Here is a 21,890-nt window from a genome sequence, read left to right on the forward strand (position 1 = left end):
AATCAGCGGCAGACAATACCAATCTCTGCCTTTTATTCTCTGGCACTCGGCTATTTACGTAGTCATATCCTACAGCGTAGTAGAGGATAGATCGGAATAAAATTGCCGAGTGGAGGCAAGACGTGGCCAATCATGACGCCAATGGACCGACTCTATCCCGGAAGATATCGTGAGTTGTGTATCTAGAGTTGGTGCAAGGAGTACGGAGTTATCGCAGATTGAAGAGATAGAACTGAATCATTGGAAATCTGTGCAGTGTGATGGGATATTCGGAACTTATCTCCTTGGTGGTGGTGGTGGCAGCAATGAATCAATCGTACCATGGATACAAATTCGTTAATCTTAAAAATTCTGTTAAAATACAGCGTACCTTTACTGTAACTGCTGTAGCCGCGCGATGCGACAAAATGTTAATAAAAGGCTCAGCTACTCTTCTGTGTAGGTAGGGAGTCAATCCAGATCAATTCACGATGTGTAATTACGTATCTGCTCCTCACTCCTCCGACTGTACGAAATCTTGAATCCTTTGGCTTCTCCATTTTTCAGTTCTTTTCTTTTTCTCTCCCCCATGGAGAATTAAGCTAGCTGTACGACTTGTGTAAGACAGACAGTCCGGTGAGACCCTTTTGAAATTTACCCTGGTCCACTTGATCCACATGAATTACTGGCTGGGATTAGAGGATCGTTGGGAAAAGGTAGAATTTGGCGATGCGATAACACAGACGGCCAAGTGAGATGAAAAGTGGGATACATTCGTAACCGAATACTTCGAGGAATCCAGAGTAGCAGTCAATTAATACGATCATATAGACGAGATTAGAGCAGATGCAAGAAAAATCTTCATTCCAGTCGGCGGCGAATGGCACTGTTACATGTGTATGTATGCTGTATGTAGGGCGTACATAAGACTGTTATTAGCCGTATTGTGCGTAATACCAATACATGAATTGGCCATGGTTCCGGCGGCATCGCCGCTTCGAAAGCAGCACCAAATCCAGCGACTACATACGTAGTACGTACTGGAATGGTTGGTTCATGGCGTTTCGCCATCGCAGATAGTAATGTTAATCTTTGATAGGTACCATTATTTACTCCCGCTTCCCCCTCCTTCCCTATCCGTTTCTTTTCTCCTTCTGCTACATATCTGATTCTATGCTTTCGACATCTTCACTCCTTCGGTCTTTACTACGTCTACAGCATACAATGGTACCACGGTCGACACCCATACAAGGCTCGCTCGCGTTCAATCCAGCCGCCATCAGTTGTTACTACCCGCTGTAGACGCATCTTCGAACCAAGCGAACCAATATAGAATAGAGGGACTACACATATATTGCTCTCATTCAAAATGACGTTCCGTGAAAAAGTCAAAAAAGCCTTCCGACGCAATTCAGACAAGGACAAGAACAACGGCAAGCCAAAGATCGAATACTACCGTCGAGGGGAATGTCCGCGCTCCAAGTATCGTGGGCCTGTTGATCCGGAACATAGACGAAAGTTGTACGATTGGAACTTCGAGGCGGCCACTGCTGATCGGCCGCGTTCTTTCGAGCTAGATCTATCGCCCTGTACGAGTCTGCCGGATCGACCTCATGAGAGTGAGAGTGATGAATCCACGCTGGATGACGTGTCGGAATCTGAACCGGAAGTAGTCCGGGCACAACAGATTCAGATTATCGGTATGTTTTTTTTACTGTCTGTATGGCATTGTGCATAGGCTAATTCTTCGTTTTCAGGTTCAGATTCGATTACCCTTACGCATCACTCAGTAGCGCTCTCGGGATCATTCGATACCAACTCTGATCAATCCACGGCCGTCGGCTCCAGTTGCTATTCGTCTTCATTAACATTAAAAGAAAGCTGGGACTGGCCTGTGACCAAGCGAGATGCGCTTGGTTCTTTGAAGGATACATTTACGTGGATGGATCCTATACCTCGTCGTATATCGGCACCGGAAAAGCGTCTGCCGTTTGATCCGAGCGAATTGACCATAGCATTGAATGCCGTTAGCATTGTGTCGTAACGGCCTTCTCCCTATAATCGATTGACATGACATGACACGAATCTCATTCTACTACCGACTTCATCTACAACCACTTGACATACGCCCATTTCAGTGATCTGACATGACACAACTGCATAGGATTCAAGGCGTTTCCTACATTGTCTGACTTACGAACTTGCATATTACACGAGCCCAAGGGAAAGAGCATGGATTTAGCGCGGCGTTTTGATTCTTTACACGGGAGAGGCTGTCTGAACTTTTCTAAACTCATTGCAAATTAGATTGATAGATCTTTGCTATGACTTCGGTACTTGTTCCTGTACATGCAGTAACGAATGCAATCTAATTCAATATCAAAGAAAGAAAAAAGGATCTCGTCGTGGCTCGAAATCAACACTAATTCCGCGATAAGCGACTAACCCTGCAAGCCAACAGTCCATGCCGTACATGAACCAGTTTAATGAAACTAAACCAATTCAGCGACTTGGTGCAGGGTGTTTAGGCTGTTTGGCGCTATCTCTAAACTCTTAAAGGGAAAGTCTGTTAGATGAGCGATTTTATCACAGTTGTATTATAGCTGCAGCTAGTCCTAGGTGGATCGACTCAAGATAAATTAAGTTACGAATGTACGGAGTACACGGGAGAGTTAAGCTAGGGTTTGGATTGATCGGTTAGGATCGGATTTGATATGGATTGATAGAATGGACATAAGTTATGTCTTTAAAGATATGATTTCAAGTCTAGAGAAATCGGTAAATCGATATTCATTCAGTACAGTCAGACTCACACTGAATGAATCAAAGGATTGACAGATGAGTAAAACTCCGTTGAGTCAACTCGGCATTCGGCACAAGTATCAATACGAACGATACATACGAGAAACGATACACGGCTATTCAGAATATATTACGCGGTGATGTAATTCCGTTCAGCTGTCTCGATTGTTTTTGGATAGCTTCACACCTTGACTGATGTCATTTTCGTGCTGATGTCTGACAATAATGAAAGAACGGCCCTCGTCGATGATGTCTTAGCGACTGATAACCAACGAGATTTATATACGTAGTGAAGAGAGTGTGGTTATGGTCCTTCTCGAAATGATCTCATATCATGGATACGGATCTGAGTCGATTGATGTCGTAAATGACGACCGAGTATGTGGCAAACCACGAAGCCGGTAAATCCGAGAGAATGTGCACATATACAATACGATCTGATGATGCGTACTACGTATGGGCCAGATCTTTGGTATTTACTGTACTGTTGGAGGCTGGGATCGGTGGTTGGGAATGTGGAAACGCGACGTTAGATTTCTATGTATATGCCGGCCGGATAGGGCTTGGTGAAGCACGTGGCCACCACTCTTCTGACGTGCAATATTCCATTCTGATAACTGCGTGGTATATCATCCCGAAGCTGAGTAAAGTGGTCAGTTTCAGGTAGAATGGGGTTTTCTATTTATGATAATCAACTCTGAACACTTTACGCACGGTGCCTATCCAGATAACAGCAAAGGATAAACTCTCCTATGAGAAATAGCAGTGACAACTACCATAACGAACGTGCATAGACAAGACTCTCTCCACTCCAACCCAACTTCACCTTATATGTAAGCAGTTTCAAAAACTGCTCTTCTGACTCCTTCGGATTTTCAACGTTACCAGCTCGGGCCCCAGTTGCATCCATTGTGCTGCCACCACCCCCATTCTCGCTCAGATTCGTCCCGTGAGCATTGCTCGACGAGTCCGTTGCCGCACCATTAGTACCAAAAAAGGTCTCGAAGTTCATAAAGTTTTTCCTTCGTGGTGTGTGGTTTGTAGGGTACGCTTGTGCTGCCGTGGTTTCAGTAGCGCCTGTAGAAGCGGATGCATTGAGTGTGTCGCATATACCCAAAACCACCATAAATAGATCGCTGATCCGTTTAGCGAGGGGATTGTTTGTCGAGGTTGCGTAAATTCGGTCACAGATGAACTTGCCGTAGTGCGATACAAGCATAAGGTCTTCATCGTCGCGAGTGTTAATAATATCATAGGTGAGCACACATAATGGAGAGAGGCAGTAAAGCATGAGGTCCCTGAAAGCGCCATTGTCAATAAGTCGCTCCTTCTTACGATGGGACAGAAAACTAACCAGCCCAAATCCATCATCTCAATCTTATCCCAGTCTCGGACCATATACTCAAATCTCTGAAAAGTCTTTCGAGCGAACTCCACCGCTTGTTTTCGCAATTGGCTACTCGTGGCTAGCTCAGATGGTAGCTGCAATAGGAGAGTCTCTGTGGCATGGTATTTAAACTCAAGATATCGGATATCACGCCGAAGCTGCTCACGTACGCTGTTGGGAGCTTCTGCCTGCCACTATCAGAAACCCTGTAATTAGCGTGTATCCTTCATCGATTTGCATCCTTGATCGCGGAGGTTCTTACCTCGCAAAATTTTTCCCAAAATGCTTTCATTTTTACACGCAGTGATTCAAGATCTTTCCATTGAACAGCGTTTTTCGAAGTGTCCATCAAGAACGCTATCTCCCCTTGTATATGCGCAAAGTGTATATTCATTGGAATAAAAGCCCGCCGTGGATAGCCCACCCCTTCAGGTAAACCAGACCCGACAACCCGTAGTTGCGGCGATGTTGACATTCTTGGTAACAGTGGCTGCCGTCGCAGGAGCAAACTCAACGATCGATCGAGCTGGTAGCACCATACAACGCATCCATCAACATCTTCTTGCGTAAAGTCTGATGTCGTAGCAATTTTCTTGGTGTAAATTATTCGATCGTAGCCCAACGAAATAAAGGTACGTGAGGCAGCAGCCATCATACTCCATGCCTCTGGCAAATTCCCAAAATACTGAAGTATCACTACTCCTATACATTGAGCCCGAAGCAGATGTAACGATGGTGGAGTTCGGAAAGTAATCTGGTCTAGTTTCGATAGCACATCACGAAACTTTTGCGCCCTGATATGTTCAATATGACCTTTCACCGTATATTTATGTCTCAGGTGCTTTTCTCGGTGGGCAAGGATCATACCAGCCTGAAAGTTCAGAATGATTTTATATAGCAGTGTTTTTTGATCATCTTGAATTTTGCCCTCAAGCAAAGTCTTGCCCAGCAGTTCCGTGGATGGATACGATGCAAACTTCGTATTGGACCAGTTAAGGCCCGATAATGGCGTATCTGGTGTAGCAAAGATATTGATTATCTCGCTTGCTGTCAGGTCGTAGTCGCCGAGCTCCTCGTCATCCCATGGTTTACGGCTAGCAGTGCTCCAATCTTGAAGAGATGGACTTTTACCGAATTCATCTAACGCGGATAGTACTTTGTTCAAAGCCTCTCGCTGCACCGCGGAGATCCCGACCTGTGACGTCCCTGAGGGCGTCGTGCTCGAAGGGGTAGACCTTGGCCGTGCGGAGTGTGAGGCTTGTGATTCCAAGTCAGTCATAAGCCGCCACGAACTCTGAAGAGACTGTTGAGTAGTGCCTTCACCCTTATCCACAGCTTCAGATCCATCGTCTTTACCAGCCTGGCGTACCGAACCCCGTACGGAGAGATTAGAGACCTCAGGTAACTCCTCATCGAGGTCACTGTGTCCTAGATCATGAAGCGTGTTCTCAAGCTGATGCACACGCGAAGTCAAGGAACGAATCCTTTCGGTCCTGTAGATGTAGTCAGATCGAGGTATATTCAGGGCTCTAAGATGATCACTTGCGGTCGTGGTCTCCGTTGGATGCTCTGTCGTCGTAACCGACTACATACGGTATTGGCTGCAACGCAGGTTTTGCATGGATCTTGTTTATCACATTTTACCTACATAAGTAAATATCTCAGTCAATATACAAACATCATCTCGGAGGCTCAATTTCAGGGATCCTACCTTCCTGCTATGACATCGGTCACACTGCTCATAAAGAACGACTAGTTAGTGTCACTGGACGGCAGTGAGTCCAGACATTGGATCAAAACTAACGGCAGTCGACGTAGCAGATGGGATTCTCGAGCTGTCAGACATACTACAGACCCAATCTATCATCATTCAACTGTTATTCGGAGAGGTGAATAAGGAGTTGAGCGCTTCGGATGAATTTAAGGGGGTCGGAAATCTTTGTTTCCTAGCGCGTACTTTATATGCCAATTAACAGTCAGTATTTCAGCTTACTAAACCCAGTTTGTTGTGATGCACAGACCATCGGACACGTCTGGCTTCCGTCGGGACAATTGATCAAAATAGCTTCAACGAGGGACAAGGACGCGGCTGCAAGTAGATTTTCGAGAAATTGATCTATAAATAAGAGTACTCGATTCCATTTAAGTAATATAAAGTGTAGTTTAAGTTTTCTCCTGCTTGATTGACTGTATAACACTTCGAAGCTCGAATTGCTTTGCAAAAATTCCTATCCTCGGAAATTGCCTAATCGGGACGAGGCCGGTAGACCCTAACATCACCGACATGGAACCAAACACAAAGACCATCTTGATCCTTGGAGGTTCCTACGCCGGTATCTCAACTGCACACTACATCCTCAAACATGTCATTCCTACTCTACCAAACAAAGACGACTATCGGGTTGCCTTCGTCAGCAGTTCCTCTCATTTCTTCTGTCGACCAACCTCTCCACGTGCCCTGGTCTCTGAGACCGCTTTTCCAAAGGAGAAGTCACTATTTGTACCCCTGACTGAAGCGTTCGACCAATATACCAGTCCTTCCATAACCCTATACCATGCTACTGTGATTAAGCTTGATCATTTGGCGCGTATAGTCACGATTATCCCGGCCAACGAAGGGACCGCTGATATCAACCTCAAGTATCACGCTCTCATAATCGCCACTGGAGTAACCGCAGAATCTCCGCTGATGGGTCTTCGGGGGGATCACCGGAATACAATAGAAGCCTGGACTTTATTTCGAAAGAAGCTGTCATCTGCCAAGAGTATCGTCATTACTGGAGGCGGACCCACCGGTGTAGAGACAGCTGGTGAATTAGGGCAATATCTGAATGGTACTGCAGGCGGAAAGCCAAATGTTTCCATTACTCTCGTGACGAGAAGCAGGCGCTTGCTTCCGTATTTCCCTCTTTCAGTTTCTCAAAAGGCTGAAGCTCAGTTGTCCAAGCTCGGGGTATCCGTTATCAAGGACAAAAGTGTGGAGAAAGTCATCTCGATCAACTTTGATGCAGTGGATACTGCAGGCAAAAGTCTTGAGCGGCTCACTGATACAGTAGTAGTGCATCTGAGTGACGACGAGACTCTTCAAGCAGACTTGTACATTCCAGCGACCGGTGTTTCGCCAAATACCGGTTTCTTACACCGTCAACTACTCGACAACGAAGGTTATGTGAATGTCAATTCTTCATCGCTTCGTGTGGAAAGTGCTGGCCCCCGAGTCTATGCCCTTGGCCATGTATGCTCCTCAACACCACGTGCAATCCACGCTATCATGAAACAGGCTCCGGTGGTTGGGGAGAACCTGAAGCAAGGCCTACTATCCGCAGAAGACAAAGTTAAAGATGGAGAAGCGGCTTATCGCGTATATGAACCAGAGTCCACTATTACCCAGTTGGTGGTTATTGGAAAGAAAGGTGTTGGCATGGCTCTTGGATGGAGAGTACCGAGCTTTTTTGTATGGTTGATCAAGGGGAGGGATTATTGGCTTGGTATGACGCCGCCTATGTGGAATGGGAGACAATTCACCAAGTCTCTGTGAGTGACTCCGTTCTGATCATGCTTGTTGTTTGATTTCAAGGTTATTAACATCCTTGTATTCATATCGAAGAGTTCCAGGTTTTAGCTGGGTAACTGAAAGAATGAAAACTGGTAGCCAATTTTTATCAAACATATATACATTCGTAAATCGTGCGGGTATAACTTGCCCATATAACTTGCCCATATGCCAGACAACTTGCAATTCGTTAAGGAAGATCTAATCTAGTCTTCATGCGTCACAGCCATGTCGAGGACCTCCACCCTTCCACGACCACGCGTCTCACTAGTCACAAACTCACTCAATCCTTTGAAAGCCCCAGGCTCGGCAAAGCCTACGGTTTCCCATTCTTCGCCCACAATCTCTTGCGACTCAACAGACTCAATAAAGCTCAGAATCTTCTCCTTCACATTAGAAGGTGCCTTTGGAGAGGCTTCCTGGTCTTCGGTTTCATCTTCGTCTTCCGAATCTTGATGTTTCTTGCCTTTGCCCTTTTGACCCTTTTTATTGTTGCCTTTGGATGGCTTAGATTCTTCCTTGGGTGCACCTGACGAGGCACCTTTGACGGACTGTTTCAATAATGATACAGGACAGGTTACTCGTAAACGCATGCGGGCTCGCATCACAGGAATGGGCTGCCAAGCAATGAGAGCTTTCATAGCCTCGAGTGCTTGACTCTTTGCTGACTTGGTCGCTGATACGCCTTTCCACAACGGCTTCCGTTGCTCTCCAGTTGTCGCACCGTGTTCTGGCGTCTCTTCTCCATTCTGTTGCTGTTGTTGGTGTCCACTTGCCGCACTCAACTGATCCAGAGCTTTCTCAATCATAGTCGGGGTATATACTCGTTTAGTCGTAGGGTCGACCAATCGTCCGGACACAATATCCACAACTTCCTTCTGCACCCGTTCCAGTATATCTTTGCGCTCGCGTTCTCCTACTTGAACCTCTCCCTTGCGTAAAATCTCCTGAATAATCTCATCTTGGGAGACACCGGCGCCAAACGCTTTGGCTAATTCTGCTGAGGGAGCAGTCTGGGCTTTGTTCACGGATAGGAAGACGGTATGGATTTGGAGGACATTGTCTAGATCCTTCTCGACCCCGGAACGGTATTCTAGAAGCTTGTTCTTATAGCATGCTAGTTCGAAGCGCTTTTTTCCTAAACAAATTCTAGAGTGAGCGACATTGTTGTAGGATCGCTGGTCTTCACATACCTTTTTTCAACCGTACGATGGAGACATTTGTGAACTTGATCTGATTTGATGGTTGATTAATAGGCATTTTGAGAATCAACTATCTGCATACACCAATATCGATTGCTCCAAGCGCCGGATCTGAAAGCAGTATGTATGAGGCCCTGCAAATCTTATCTGAAAAATGACGCCAGTGGGGTAGACAGAAAGACTGAAAGTTAAGCCGCCATGAGTTATGCCTTAAAAGCCAGGTGTCGAGATATTGCTGCTCACGTGCCTTACCGGCAGTCATGTGCCGCAGTCTCATTGGCCAGGTCCCTGCCAAGCCCTCTCCTGCCTAAAGCGGATTCGAGGTTGCCTGGAGAACGGGGCAGCAACGATAGCATCGTCCGTCTTGGTTGGCTGCCTCGATGTATTGTCCACGTCCGGCTTAGCGCCGAACATCTCGTCAGACCAAGGTACTCCCAGTCATCCATCCATCCATCCTCAACTTCACATCTTCGTATTTCATCTCGTTCCGATCCCCCAGAAAGCTGTTCTATATCTGGGATTCACTTGTTGAAGTACTGTGAATCGAATACAGTAAACATACTGTAACAACAACCCCAATCCCCAGCTATCGTGGAGTGGCCGCTTCTGATAACGACGTCATTACTCCAGATTCACCTCGTGCCATCAACATGAGAGTTCTATCTACCACGCTCCTCATTGGAGCTGCAGCTGCAGCTGTGTCTCCTCCCCAGCAGGTCCTCCAGGCTCCCGAGGAGGCTGTGGAAAACACTCACAAGTCCTCCCCCTCGCTAGCCGAGTCTCTGTCACAGCCTCTCCGTGAGCTCAAGGAAGAGCTCAAGTTGCTTACCAACGAAGTCGAGGAAGTCTGGGAAGAGGTTTCCAACATATTCCCCGGTGCTTTGGACAACATTTTCTTCTCTTCTGCTAAGAAACACACTCGTCGACCTGACTCACACTGGGACCATATTATTCGAGGTTCCGATGTCCAGAACATCTGGGTCGAGAATGAGAATGGCGAGAAGGAACGTGAGGTTGGCGGTAGGCTCGAAGCTTTTGACCTCCGTGTCAAGGCCGTTGACCCAAGCTCCCTTGGGATCGACCCCGATGTCAAGCAGTACAGTGGCTACCTTGACGATAACGAGAATGATAAGCATTTGTTTTATTGTATGTGTACACCCCATCTAGATCTCACAGATTAAACTAACCAATCCCAGGGTTCTTCGAGTCCCGAAATGACCCAAAGACTGACCCCGTCGTTCTCTGGTTGAACGGTGGACCAGGATGCTCTTCCTTGACTGGTCTTTTCTTCGAGCTCGGACCTAGCTCTATTGGCAAGAACATCAAGCCTATCTACAACCCGTACTCCTGGAACTCAAATACTTCCGTTATCTTCCTTGACCAGCCCGTCAACGTCGGTTTCTCCTACAGTGGCAACTCCGTCAGTGAGACAAGCGCTGCCGCAAAGGATGTTTATGCTCTCCTCACCCTTTTTTTTAAGCAATTTCCCGAATATTCCAGCCAAGACTTCCACATCGCCGGTGAATCCTACGCCGGTCACTATATTCCATCATTTGCCTCTGAAATCCTTTCCCACAAGAAGCGCAACATCAACCTGAAATCTGTGTTGATCGGCAACGGTCTCACTGATGGCCTCACTCAATATGAATACTACCGTCCTATGGCCTGCGGTGATGGTGGCTATCCTGCTGTTCTCGATGAAACCACGTGCCGATCCATGGACAACGCTCTTGGTCGCTGCCAGTCCATGATCCAATCTTGCTATGACAGTGAAAGTGCCTGGACTTGCGTTCCTGCTTCTATCTACTGCAACAATGCCCTCTTGGGTCCTTACCAGCGCACTGGCCAGAACGTTTACGATGTCCGCAAGCCCTGTGAGGACAGCAGCCTCTGCTACGCCGATCTCGAATATGTCAGCACCTATCTTAACCAAGCCGAAGTGATGAAGGCCCTTGGAGCCGAGGTTGACAGCTTTGATTCTTGCAACTTTGACATCAACCGCAATTTCCTTTTCAAGGGTGATTGGATGAAGCCTTTCCACAAACTTGTTCCAGGTCTTCTCGAGGAGATTCCTGTTTTGATCTATGCCGGCGATGCCGACTTCATTTGCAACTGGCTCGGCAACAAGGCCTGGACTGACGCTCTCGAATGGGCTGGCCACGAAGAGTATGCCGCCACTGAGCTCGAGGACCTTGAAATCGTCGACAACAAGCACAAGGGCAAGAAGATCGGTCAAGTCAAGTCCTCTGGTAACCTCACTTTCATGCGTCTGTTTGGCGGTGGCCACATGGTTCCCTACGACCAGCCCGAGGCCAGTCTTGAGTTCTTCAACCGCTGGATCGGTGGTGAGTGGACCAAGTAAGCGAGCTGCAGGTGTGGTTTGATTATCTGGAAAGTTGTTGCCTACCATTTATATAGCTAGCATCGCTTAGTTTATGTCTTTGCATTTGTTGATTTTGCCTGCGTCTGAAATATATGTATGCAACCTGTTTTCGGTGATGATGGAACATAGACTGGATCATGTCAGGTTGCAGTGAACGCAAATCTCTCTTGCTCGTGATATTTGTCAGATACGAGAACAATATATTTTTGAGAGTACTCGAATCTACTGTGCTGAAGGTTTCAACTTGATGCTTTAATTTCCTCGACCTGAATGATGAAAAGGTTGAGATAACTGGTACATACTGTAATCATGGCGATATTTCTTCGTGTTGGGTCAGGTATAACTTATTAGAACAGGGTAAATATTCCTTCAACACCACGTCCTCCTAACCGTAGGTAGGTAGATAAGGTCTAAGTTGTTTGAGAGACTTAGTTTGGTTGTATTTTATTTGTGGTGTTACCAAATCACATGTAAACACCGAGAATCCTTGGCCTTTTAAATTTTTATATCATGATAAATTTGCCATTTGTTTGACCCCCAGCAGAGCAACATACAACCAAGAATAAAACACCGCATATGGTAGAGGGAAACACAATGCAAAAGTACTGTAAAAGTAAAAAAAAAAGAATCTCTTTTTTGTTGTGAACTCCGTTTGTCTCCATAATTCGTTAGCCCTTCTTCTTGCTGACACCGACAGTGCGGCCACGGCGACCGGTGGTCTTGGTGTGTTGACCACGCACACGGAGACCCCAGTAGTGACGAAGACCACGGTGAGAGCGGATCTTCTTCAAGCGCTCAAGATCCTCACGGAGCTTGGAGTCGACACCGTTGGAGATGACCTGGCTGTCCTTGCCATCAACGATATCGCGCTGTCTGTTGAGGAACCAGGAGGGAATCTTGTACTGGGTAGGGTTCTGGATGATGGTGACGATACGCTCGAGTTCTTCGGAGGTGATATCACCAGCACTATTCAATAAATCCCGTCAGTGATAACTCTTTTATTTTGATTTGGTGTAGTCTTCTATCGGACGTAGGGTGAAAACGCACCGCTTGCTGAGATCAACATCGGCCTTCTTGCAGACCAAGTTGGAGTAACGACGGCCAACACCCTTGATCTTGGTCAAAGCATACATAATCTTCTGCTTGCCATCGACGTTGGTGTTGAGCAGACGGATAATGTACTGGAAGTTCGACTTCTCGCCGGATACGAGCGCTGTAAAACGAGAAAAAATCAGTACCATAATTTGTGTATAATTCCCACATTATCCATCGTGATATGAGTTTTCGTGCAGTGAGACATCCTTCTCGCCTAGTATTTCAAGACGTTTGCGCGATCATTCATCAAAAATAGCATTTTTTTCCTCGTCGTCTTCTCCATCACCATTGCATCTACTCCATCCCCTTCTCAAGCACATCTCATATCAAGTCGAAAACAACACAAAGGAAAAGGTTGAACACGTACACATGATGGGCAATGGCGCTCCGCGGTAGCCGGATGTTGATGTTGCGAAATTGTCGACGGCTAAGTGCGAAGAAGGGGAAGTAAAGGAAGACCTTTGAGGTGTGGACGCTTTCAATGGCGGTTGTGGGATGTAGTGCGGACTAGCCGAGTTGGGTATGGTGCTGGAAAGGGCTTCGCTTGAATTGCGCTAGTTACTATTTGGGCCAAGCGATCACGTGCGGTTTCCGGATCGAGTTAGTAGTTTTGGTGTATAGCTCGCTACGCTGACATTTTTGGTAACAAGAGGCTGGACTGAAAAATGACTGAATAGAATATAATTAACTGATGCTCCTATTCTTTCTTTCTGGTTACTTGTGTATAGAAATCCCTAAGTCTTGGTACCAGCCAACAGCACGTGACCATAGCTGCGTAAGCTAATCGCCCAAACGGACTAGCTGGCATTGCAACCAAACATCTCCGATGAAAGACCTCAAAGAACTTAAGCATTGGGTTGAAGATTGACTTATCCTTGAGCGCTGTCTTGTTTCTAACTGAGACGATCTCACAAGATTGATAAAACTCATCTGGACTTTCAAGTCGAGCTAGAAATGAATGCGCAGCTCTCATCCGCCCTTGATGGGCTCGAAAATAAACTCAACTCTCTATTGACATCTCTCACCACTCCAGCTGCCGTAGGGGCCCCCGCTGCAGCTACTGCACTCCTTGAATCCGATGATGTCATCTCTTCTGCCCTCGATACCCTACGAATGCACCAAGCCAACTACGCCAAGGTACTACACCTACGCAGCGAAGCATATAACCTCGAAGAGCGTATCCAGACCATTGTACGCGATATCTCAGGCGCTGGGAAGGAAATAGCTCAAGCTACTGGGGATGATGACGATGATGACTACGAAATTGATACAGAAAATGACGATGACGATGACGAGTCTGAGACGGATAGGGAAAGCGAAAATACAGAGTCGATTACACAACAGCAAAAGAAATCTAAGAAGGGCAGAAGGAAAGAGGTGGACTATAAACTCCTGCTCGAATTCGCGCGGCGAATTAGTAAATACAACGCTCAAGCAGCGGCGGATGCAACGACTGGAGTTATGGGAACAAATGGCTCAACGACAAAGAAACTACAGAGGAAGCAAAGTGAAGATGCCAAGATGATCGATGCCAACGGTCTAGATGCGACAATTGACCGACAGCAGCAGAATGGTGAACAAGAAGTCACTGTTGGAACCGTGACGAAAGAAGCTACAAGCTGGCTTGAAGAATCCGCTGATGCAGATCGGCAGTCTTTCATGATTCCCTATCCGAACGAGGATCGTATACGCATGGGGTTAATGGGTCAGTTACAGCTCGCTGCGGTGGATGGGAATATTGATCCTGAGAAAGAGGCGGAGCGTTTGGTGCAGGAGGCTGAAGGTATTTCTGGTGGTGTCGCAAGTGGTCTTGGGGATGCCCAGGCTCGCCCTGAGGCACTTGCTGAAGAAGCCGGGAAGGCAGCTATGAATGCCGGAGCGCGGGATGCAACGAGACCTTCAGCAAGAGGGGCGCCGCCGCCTGCTCAGCCTAGGCCAGCTTTGAATTTGGACCTTTACGATCCTGAAGATGATGATTGATGTTACGCACGATTTTCGGTTATACTGTTTTCAATATGATACCACTTTACAAGCTTATGAATTGAAGCACAGGTGACTCTCATTGCCTAACAACTATGTTTCTTGATGGAAGATCCCACCTCTAAAGACACCAATCCTTCTTCGACCCATTAGATATCACTCATGTGGTGCACACTCGACTTTGCAGTCCACTTCCTACATTGCTTTCCATAAAAGTAAAACACGATTCCAAAGGAACACCACAAGACAAGCAGACACATATTCATCATGATTGGTTTGATATACCCACTCTTTTCAATCCAATCGGTGATGAACTCACTAAAACCGTAACCCCACAGGTTCTTATTGATCGTGATGTTCACGAAAAGAGATCCGGCGATGGGTTTGTAGCTATCGACGGCATAGGTGCTAGCGATAGCGGGAAGAGCAGCAACTTGAATACCGGCACAGGTGTAACCGATGATGACAATGACCTGTATCAATCGTCAGAAAATCCATACAACCTTATGCCATCTATGGGAAGTACTCACCCTCCAGTCCCAGCTGTGCTGATATCCGAAAGCCACGATAAAATTTCCCAGAATCGAAATAAGAACATACGGAATCATGGCAGGCAGACGCATCTCGGGTTCACGAACTCCGTTATTCTTCCGTGTTGCGCGCATGGAGATCCAGTCCGACAAAGGCCCATTTGTCGCTAAACCGATAAGGGCGCCGATAAACGTTGCAAAGTTGGTGAATCCAATAGACTGACTTGACCAATTATACGGTGGAGCAGCAAATGCCTGAGTCTGCGTCAAGTTCACCGTCAAGAACGCCGAGGCAGACCATGAAACCACAAAGGCGGCGAATTCGACGATGGGGTAGAAATGCAATTTCCAAGGGATCCATATTGTGATAGCCATTGTCTTCAGAGGTTCTGGAGAAAGCTTCCAAAAGCGGAATTGAGATTTGGATGGAGAGCCTCGGTGCAACCACTCATCCACGGGTTCAATTTCGTTCTTTGAGCTTTCAATCTCAGTGGGCTGGGGAGCTACCTCGTCTTTTGGGTTGACAGGCGCTTGTTGCTGTTCTGCGGGAGATATGGTTTCCATGTCCAGTGGTTGCTCTCGATGCCACTTGGTCTCGGGGAAGAAGAATACCAAAAAAACAATTAGAACTGCGAACAAGGCTACATTGAGCCACCAAAAGTTTTCCCATCCGACATGATAAGCCATTGGGCCTGAGATGATTGGCCCGACCTGGTTTCTTAGTTGTGATCGTGTGATTTTAGACCTGGAGGAAGCTTACCATCAATGATCCGAAATAAAATGTGAAATAAAGTGTGTTGTATGCTCCACGGTCATGGAGGAATTGAGTGTCTGCAATGACTTGAGGTTGAAGGGACTGTGCAAAGATCAGAATGCGAGACCAATTTGGAATCCTAGCGGATCATCCTTTCTCACCTCAGAAGGGCCAGCTCCGATGCCGTTCAAAACACAGGCACCCATAAAACTCGAGTATGTGGTAGCCTTAGCTCGCCAGATCATGGAAGCTAGACAGATCAGAGATGACAGAATTGCTACCGGACGTCTACCAATAGTTTGTGACACGGGCACCCTGTTATGTTTATCATTAGCCATCCCAGTTATGATGAGTAAGGCTTGGGAAGAGGGGAGGTTGTGAGGTACCAAATGAAGTTACTGAATCCTAGGACTAAGATGCATATTCCTGTGAACCGCACAACCGAAGCTAGATCGCTATGAAATGATTTCATGAGTTCTCCAAACATCGGCGCAAGAGCAAGAGGTCCTAGACCCTGCATAAAACTCAAAGCTGTCGAAAGCGATATGACTGCGAATTTCCAACGCCGATTCCAATTCTTATGAGATTAACGGTCAGCTCTATTCTGCTGTAACATTGATATTTCTAGAGCAAACGTACGAGCGGATCATGCTTGTCATTCGACGGTTGTGGTACAAGGACGTTCTTAGAGTGGGCCGAAGATTTCACAAAATGATGCGATCCGACATCAGCCATAATCTCCGTTCCGGGGTAGATTTTGGTGTGTAGCTCCTCCTCGAGGCTAGGGGGAAATTGTCAGCGAACGCATATCTCCTGGTGGTCTTTTCCGGGGCGAAACGTACTGGTGAAGTACCTGGAATCGTGATTAGCGGACTGATCTGAATGATTTAGCAAAGATTTGGATTGCGTGGGACTTACACCTCCATCGTAATTTGTCCCCATTTCGACAGAAAGATGTACTCTTGAACCGATGCTCAAATAAGGAGGACACAGATCTGCAGACTATGTGTTGAAAGTATCGAGATACTCCCTAACAGCTAGAATCCCAGCTATATGCAGTCGACTTTCCGAATTCTCACGTCAAGGGAAAGGTGGTGTATTATATAGCTTGCAGCGCGTATCTTCCGTATATAGGCTATACTAGCATGGATTTGCACGCCTGTCTTGTTAGTGATAGCCCCCAGGGCCCCATATTTTGACATCCCGGAGTAGTCCTAGTCCGGTTACCCCAAAGAACCGCTCCACTTTTTCTCCTCATTTCCGCCAATTCTTCCCCAGATTCACACCCACCATTGTTGCTTAGCTCTATCTCTGCTGCAGTATCCCAGTCTGGTGAAGCTTGCATAGTCATATATTGTCTGAGCGCTAGGGTATTGGTCAGCTTTCCCAAGCCTCGATTTTCGGCTAGAGGAATCGGCATTTTTCAACTCGTATTTCGTATATCAAAGTGAGGAACACCGATATACCGAGCTTCCCTGGCCCAATCACCTTTTGTTCTTCCAAAGGTCCTTCGAAGTATGGCCTTGTTTCATGCAGATACCGATTTCGGTCGACTATGACAACTAAGATTCTGTCTCCAGTCTAAAAACGTGGTGGACGTCAGTCTCTACCGGTCGGTGAACCCACAGTGCATCTCCCGGGGGTCCAAGACCTCGACCGGGAGATGCACTATGTGTTCGTAATCCCTCCAAGGTACTATAAGGTAAGCTGTTTAAAGCTTCGTGTGGCTTCGGATAATGAACTTTTCAGAGAGTCAAATATCGTCTGAAAGCGAATGCAAAGAGGCTTTCGTCTTCGCTCGAAAGGATAGTCTCTGGGCACAGGAGGGGGTTCGGGGATTAGAAGTTTGAACATGGAGATGACCGATCCTTCTGATTAGAGAGTCATGGTAAGCGACTCGTCTACCATGATCGCGATGGATAGTACTCAATAGACTCTTACTTCTCAAATTGGTTCTGCCGGATACAGCTAGTCTCCACGGATAGAGCACCTCAGCGTCCACGAGAAGCAGGACTGTTTTCTGAAAAAGAAGAAGTTTCGTTTTGGATGAGGTTGCTACATCTATTAGGACGCTTGCCTAACCTACAAAGGAAGGCGGCACCTTCCGAAATACACATCTATCACGTGTAGGTCCTTCCTTCCATTTCGAGGCATCGCGATACACTTCGGAACTTTTCTTCGTCAACATGTATAAAACATTCTTCGAATCTATTACTCTTTGCTTTCTGTCTCTTCTCTACATGGTTTATACCCTCGACCTACCAGAATAGTGCTTGAGATATCCGACCTCTGTGACTTGCATCACAGCGGTCCACCATGGCCCATTCAATCCAGGTGGCCGCCAATATTTTTCTACCTCGTCGTGTCCAGTGATGCCCATGGTCTTCCTATGTGACCTCTAGGATAAAATCATCCCCGATGGCTTTTATATGACCATCTGGTGATGCTTATAGTCGCTACATAATTGGATCGGGTTTTCCAGCGCCTGAACACGATAGGAGCCTCCCGGAGGTGACATTCCAGCAATGGGAGAAAGGGAGAGTAGTACCTACTGTATCTGAATGGTCATTATTGCTTTCGCCGGATATCCTTCCGTCCTTAGGAGTTAACCGAAAAACTTTATGAGCTACGGATCTGACGTCAAACCCTGTCGGGACTGCAATGCGCACAAATCATGACATTGCCCACAATATAATCCCTGGGGAATGGCAAAACGTGTACATCCCCAGATGGAGGCAGTTGATGTTGCTCAATTACTTTATTATCGACTCTCATCCCCAGATGGACCGTCCATTTTCCATGCTCGGGTCAAAACTTCGACTAGGTATGGTCTTCTACTCTGGAGTTCTGACTCAAATTTGCCAGTACGACCATATTCCTAAATTAAGATCGCAATATGCCTCATCCATTACATGATGGCGTTCCCGATGGGACAACCAGTGCTCATGTCGCTGACGGTGACGTTGAAAAACAAGAATCCGAGGATGGATTAGACGGCGCAAGCCGAAGAGTGGCTAGTGAAAAGCGTACCTCAGATGGCGGAGTGATACTCACAGAGCAAGATGTGTATGATAAGTTGGGTTTCACCTTCCCCTTCTGGAAGAAATGGGGGATCCTTAGTGTGATTTTTCTTGTTCAAGTATCAATGAACTGGAATGCTAGCTTTTATGCTGGTGCTGTGGGCGGATTGTCGACTCACTTCCATATTTCCAAGCAAGCTGCACGTGTTGGGCAGATGATTTTTCTAGTCTGCTACGGCTTTGGCAGTGAACTATGGGCTCCATGGAGTGAAGAAATGGGCCGGTGGCCGATCATGCAGCTCAGTTTGTTTTTCGTGAACATCTGGCAGATACCTTGTGCCCTGGCGCCAAATTTTGGCACTATTGTCGTGTGCCGAGCTCTTGGTGGTCTTTCTTCTGCTGGTGGCTCTGTCACTCTTGGTATGGTTGCTGATATGTGGGAGCCGGATAATCAGCAATATGCCGTCGCATTTATTGTGCTGTCTTCGGTCGCGGGATCAGCATTTGCGCCTATTGCAGGTGGTCCTGTTACTGAGTGGCTAAGTTGGCATTGGAACTTTTGGATCCAGCTGATTATCGGCGGTACTGTTCAAGCCATTCACTTTTGGGTTCCTGAGACACGTTGCAGCATTCTCGTGACTCGGGAAGCCCAGAAGCGTCGCAAGAAGGGTGAAAACGTTTACAGCTACAGCGAAGTCAGTAACACAAAATTTGCCTGGAGACCAATCATCACAGTGTGGCTTCGCCCTTTCCTTATGTTTGCGCGAGAACCAATTGTGCTGTGGCTATCTTTGCTATCTGGGTTCTCCGATTCTCTGATCTTCACTTTTCTTCAAGCCTACACACCGGTCTACCAGCAATGGGGCTTTGGAGATGTCCGTCTAGGCTTATGCTTTGTTACGTGAGTTTAACTTGTACGTCTGATATAACAATGACTTATCCTCGAACAGAATCATCGTCGGATACTTCCTCGCGTATCTCTCGTTCTTACCATGGATCTACAAACACACAAAGATTCGAAAACGAGACCCAGATGCGCTTCAACCGGAGTCTCGCCTATACTGGCTGTTGTGGAGTAAGTCATGGCACGAATCATAGAATAATTTGCTGACGCGGAATGTAAGCTGCGCCACTGGAGACTATAGGCCTGTTCGGATTCGCTTGGACCAGTTTAGGCCCGCCTCATGTCCACTGGATAGCGCCGATGATATTCTCCTGCTGCATCGCTATAGCTAACGTAAGTAGGCCACCATGCCAGAAGGTTCTTGATAGCTAACCGATACCTTCTAGTATGCAATCTACATGGCTACAATCGATTATATGGTCGCCGCTTATGGACCGTATTCCGCTTCGGCTACAGGTGGAAACGCATTGGCTCGAGATTTCCTTGCTGGTATTGCTGCAATGTATTCAAACCCTAGTAAGTGATATATGACAGTGCTTCACCAGACAAAGAGACCATATCTGACGGATGGTAGTGTATGAGCACATGGGCCACAAATATCACTTAGAATGGCCGACAACTTTGCTGGCTATTCTTTGTATTTTCATCACTGGTCCAATTTACATATTTTATTGGTACGGTCCGACTATCAGAGAAAGGTCCAAGTTTGCTCAGGTGCTCGCGAGCGATCGCCGAGCCAAGGGCGAAAGAGCTGTCCGCTGCGGTTCGCAAACTCAAGGTGCGGAGGCTGTTTATTTGGGCCCAGAGAATGCTCATACAGGCTCTCTACGTGGCACTCGCGGATCCGCCTCTTCATGTCCTGCATGAGTAGTAGCTATGCTTCTCAAGCTTACCCAGCATGAATATTTGAAGACGGTGAGGGTTCACAGACAAGGTGTACTTTCATAGTGTGTCGCAAAAGATCCGAAGTGGGCGAGATGGATGGCGTGGATAAGTAACTTCAAATTGCCCTAATAATACAATATCTTCTTCTTTTACAAACTCTATAAGTATCTACAGATGAGTAATAATGTGCTCTCTACTTCCATGATCTAAAAAGTGCAACATGCAAATCTAGAAAAACAGACTCCGAAATGAAAAACAACTTTCCCTCCTTCCTAGCTTTCTGACTCATGACGCTGAAACCCACTGCCAGAATGCAATAAAGTAGCAAGAGACCCCAACGAACAAGTCGTCATCAATACCGGTCCCCAAATAGCGGGCACAAAGCGTCCTTGCATCAAAGTCCTTCTGACAGAAACATACCGAAGAATTCCATATCCGAATGAACCGATGCTAATTGTCCAGCATAATTGACTAGCTAGGATGTCACTTTTCCCTGCAGAGAGTGACTTGATATTTACCCTGGTGGTAGTGGGATCTTGCGCTTGATTTGACACCGTGTTAGGGTTTGTTTTTGTTGTTGTCTCTTTGGAGATGTTGTTGTTGGTGTCGCTGCCCAGCTGTATCTGTGCCGTGTTGAACACTTGATCAATCATCCCTAGACGTCCAAGGGCAAGTGCCATTGCGGCAAAGGCCAGTCCCATGCGAGTCCATGATAAGAATGTGCGCTCGTTAGCTAGATGGTCACGGAGTTGAGAACCGTTATTGAGGACGGGTTTGGGGAAGATTAGTTGGCGGAGACGGCTGGTTATTCCCATCTTCAATTGGAACTATTGGCGCCTTTGTATTCGGTATAATCTGACTGGAGAAAAGATGTTTAATGCGTAGAGTATTTTTTTTTGAAACTTGTTGAGGTACAAGAATGACGTTGTGGAGAAAGCTTGGAATAATAATAAACAGAAATTTAGCGCCGAAAATAAAGAATTCTTTCTCGGCCGGGCGGCTTAGTGGCCAATCCAAGCCTAAAAGCCATGTCTTTCCGGGAGTCTACCGCTTGGGCCTTACCAACCTCCTAAGTCCCTGTAACTGAAATGGTAGCGCGACACATGAACCTGCTGCGATCATTGTCTTTTTTCGGATGCGACGTTTTCTCAAGGCCATTGTTTACTTTATACCCGTAGATCATTGAGGAATTGACTTCAAACGCATCTTCCGGCCGAATTGCCACGCGAATGGATGGAACCAAGTGCATTTCGGCCGGCTTTCCCGACCGAGTTACTGTAGATTTCCAGGACACCTGGATCGCTCCAAGCTGCGAGGTTAAATAAACCTAGGAGATCTCAGAAAGGTTTCCCGACTCGATCCTAGCGAGTGCTGTCGGAAAGAAATCGTCGAAAATGGCTGCCTCTCACAATGCAT

The 21,890-nt window shown here is 46.8% G+C and overlaps 10 protein-coding genes across 10 annotated transcripts, besides 1 other annotated feature; 5 read left to right on the forward strand and 5 right to left on the reverse strand.

Moving 5' to 3' along the window:
- Positions 1-1,348: 1,348 nt before the first annotated feature.
- On the forward strand, positions 1,349-2,023 carry TSTA_083690 (uncharacterized protein; the record flags this gene model as incomplete). The annotated part of the gene is made up of 2 exons (XM_002478055.1): positions 1,349-1,679; positions 1,737-2,023. The coding sequence occupies 2 exons, from the start codon at positions 1,349-1,351 to the stop codon at positions 2,021-2,023; spliced, it is 618 nt and encodes a 205-aa protein (XP_002478100.1).
- Positions 2,024-3,553: 1,530 nt separating this feature from the next.
- TSTA_083700 (uncharacterized protein) lies at positions 3,554-5,911 on the reverse strand (the record flags this gene model as incomplete). Its single annotated transcript, XM_002478056.1, has 4 exons — positions 3,554-4,079; positions 4,136-4,362; positions 4,431-5,661; positions 5,880-5,911. 4 exons carry the CDS (start codon positions 5,909-5,911, stop codon positions 3,554-3,556), a joined length of 2,016 nt encoding a protein of 671 aa, XP_002478101.1.
- A 541-nt stretch (positions 5,912-6,452) lies between these two features.
- On the forward strand, positions 6,453-7,915 carry TSTA_083710 (disulfide oxidoreductase, putative; the record flags this gene model as incomplete). Its single annotated transcript, XM_002478057.1, has 2 exons — positions 6,453-7,702; positions 7,897-7,915. 2 exons carry the CDS (start codon positions 6,453-6,455, stop codon positions 7,913-7,915), a joined length of 1,269 nt encoding a protein of 422 aa, XP_002478102.1.
- Positions 7,916-7,927: 12 nt separating this feature from the next.
- Positions 7,928-8,981, reverse strand: TSTA_083720 (UPF0023 family protein; the record flags this gene model as incomplete). Its single annotated transcript, XM_002478058.1, has 2 exons — positions 7,928-8,859; positions 8,915-8,981. The coding sequence occupies 2 exons, from the start codon at positions 8,979-8,981 to the stop codon at positions 7,928-7,930; spliced, it is 999 nt and encodes a 332-aa protein (XP_002478103.1).
- A 592-nt stretch (positions 8,982-9,573) lies between these two features.
- TSTA_083730 (carboxypeptidase CpyA/Prc1, putative) lies at positions 9,574-11,285 on the forward strand (the record flags this gene model as incomplete). Its single annotated transcript, XM_002478059.1, has 2 exons — positions 9,574-10,069; positions 10,120-11,285. 2 exons carry the CDS (start codon positions 9,574-9,576, stop codon positions 11,283-11,285), a joined length of 1,662 nt encoding a protein of 553 aa, XP_002478104.1.
- Positions 11,286-11,974: 689 nt separating this feature from the next.
- On the reverse strand, positions 11,975-12,547 carry TSTA_083740 (40S ribosomal protein S18; the record flags this gene model as incomplete). Its single annotated transcript, XM_002478060.1, has 2 exons — positions 11,975-12,272; positions 12,354-12,547. 2 exons carry the CDS (start codon positions 12,545-12,547, stop codon positions 11,975-11,977), a joined length of 492 nt encoding a protein of 163 aa, XP_002478105.1.
- Positions 12,548-13,227: 680 nt separating this feature from the next.
- TSTA_083750 (uncharacterized protein) lies at positions 13,228-14,381 on the forward strand (the record flags this gene model as incomplete). Its single annotated transcript, XM_002478061.1, has 2 exons — positions 13,228-13,257; positions 13,317-14,381. 2 exons carry the CDS (start codon positions 13,228-13,230, stop codon positions 14,379-14,381), a joined length of 1,095 nt encoding a protein of 364 aa, XP_002478106.1.
- Positions 13,641-13,696: a microsatellite.
- A 149-nt stretch (positions 14,382-14,530) lies between the features above and the next one.
- On the reverse strand, positions 14,531-16,591 carry TSTA_083760 (MFS transporter, putative; the record flags this gene model as incomplete). Its single annotated transcript, XM_002478062.1, has 7 exons — positions 14,531-14,854; positions 14,912-15,622; positions 15,672-15,767; positions 15,827-15,980; positions 16,052-16,242; positions 16,305-16,446; positions 16,584-16,591. The coding sequence occupies 7 exons, from the start codon at positions 16,589-16,591 to the stop codon at positions 14,531-14,533; spliced, it is 1,626 nt and encodes a 541-aa protein (XP_002478107.1).
- A 1,970-nt stretch (positions 16,592-18,561) lies between these two features.
- On the forward strand, positions 18,562-20,456 carry TSTA_083770 (MFS multidrug transporter, putative; the record flags this gene model as incomplete). Its single annotated transcript, XM_002478063.1, has 5 exons — positions 18,562-19,586; positions 19,636-19,760; positions 19,810-19,922; positions 19,976-20,105; positions 20,164-20,456. The coding sequence occupies 5 exons, from the start codon at positions 18,562-18,564 to the stop codon at positions 20,454-20,456; spliced, it is 1,686 nt and encodes a 561-aa protein (XP_002478108.1).
- Positions 20,457-20,746: 290 nt separating this feature from the next.
- Positions 20,747-21,289, reverse strand: TSTA_083780 (uncharacterized protein; the record flags this gene model as incomplete). Its single annotated transcript, XM_002478064.1, has 1 exon — positions 20,747-21,289. One exon carries the CDS (start codon positions 21,287-21,289, stop codon positions 20,747-20,749), a length of 543 nt encoding a protein of 180 aa, XP_002478109.1.
- Between the last annotated feature and the right edge of the window lie 601 nt (positions 21,290-21,890).

The sequence above is a fragment of the Talaromyces stipitatus genome, genomic scaffold (assembly GCF_000003125.1).
Source record: "Talaromyces stipitatus ATCC 10500 scf_1105507295527 genomic scaffold, whole genome shotgun sequence".
Classification (NCBI taxonomy): domain Eukaryota; kingdom Fungi; phylum Ascomycota; class Eurotiomycetes; order Eurotiales; family Trichocomaceae; genus Talaromyces; species Talaromyces stipitatus.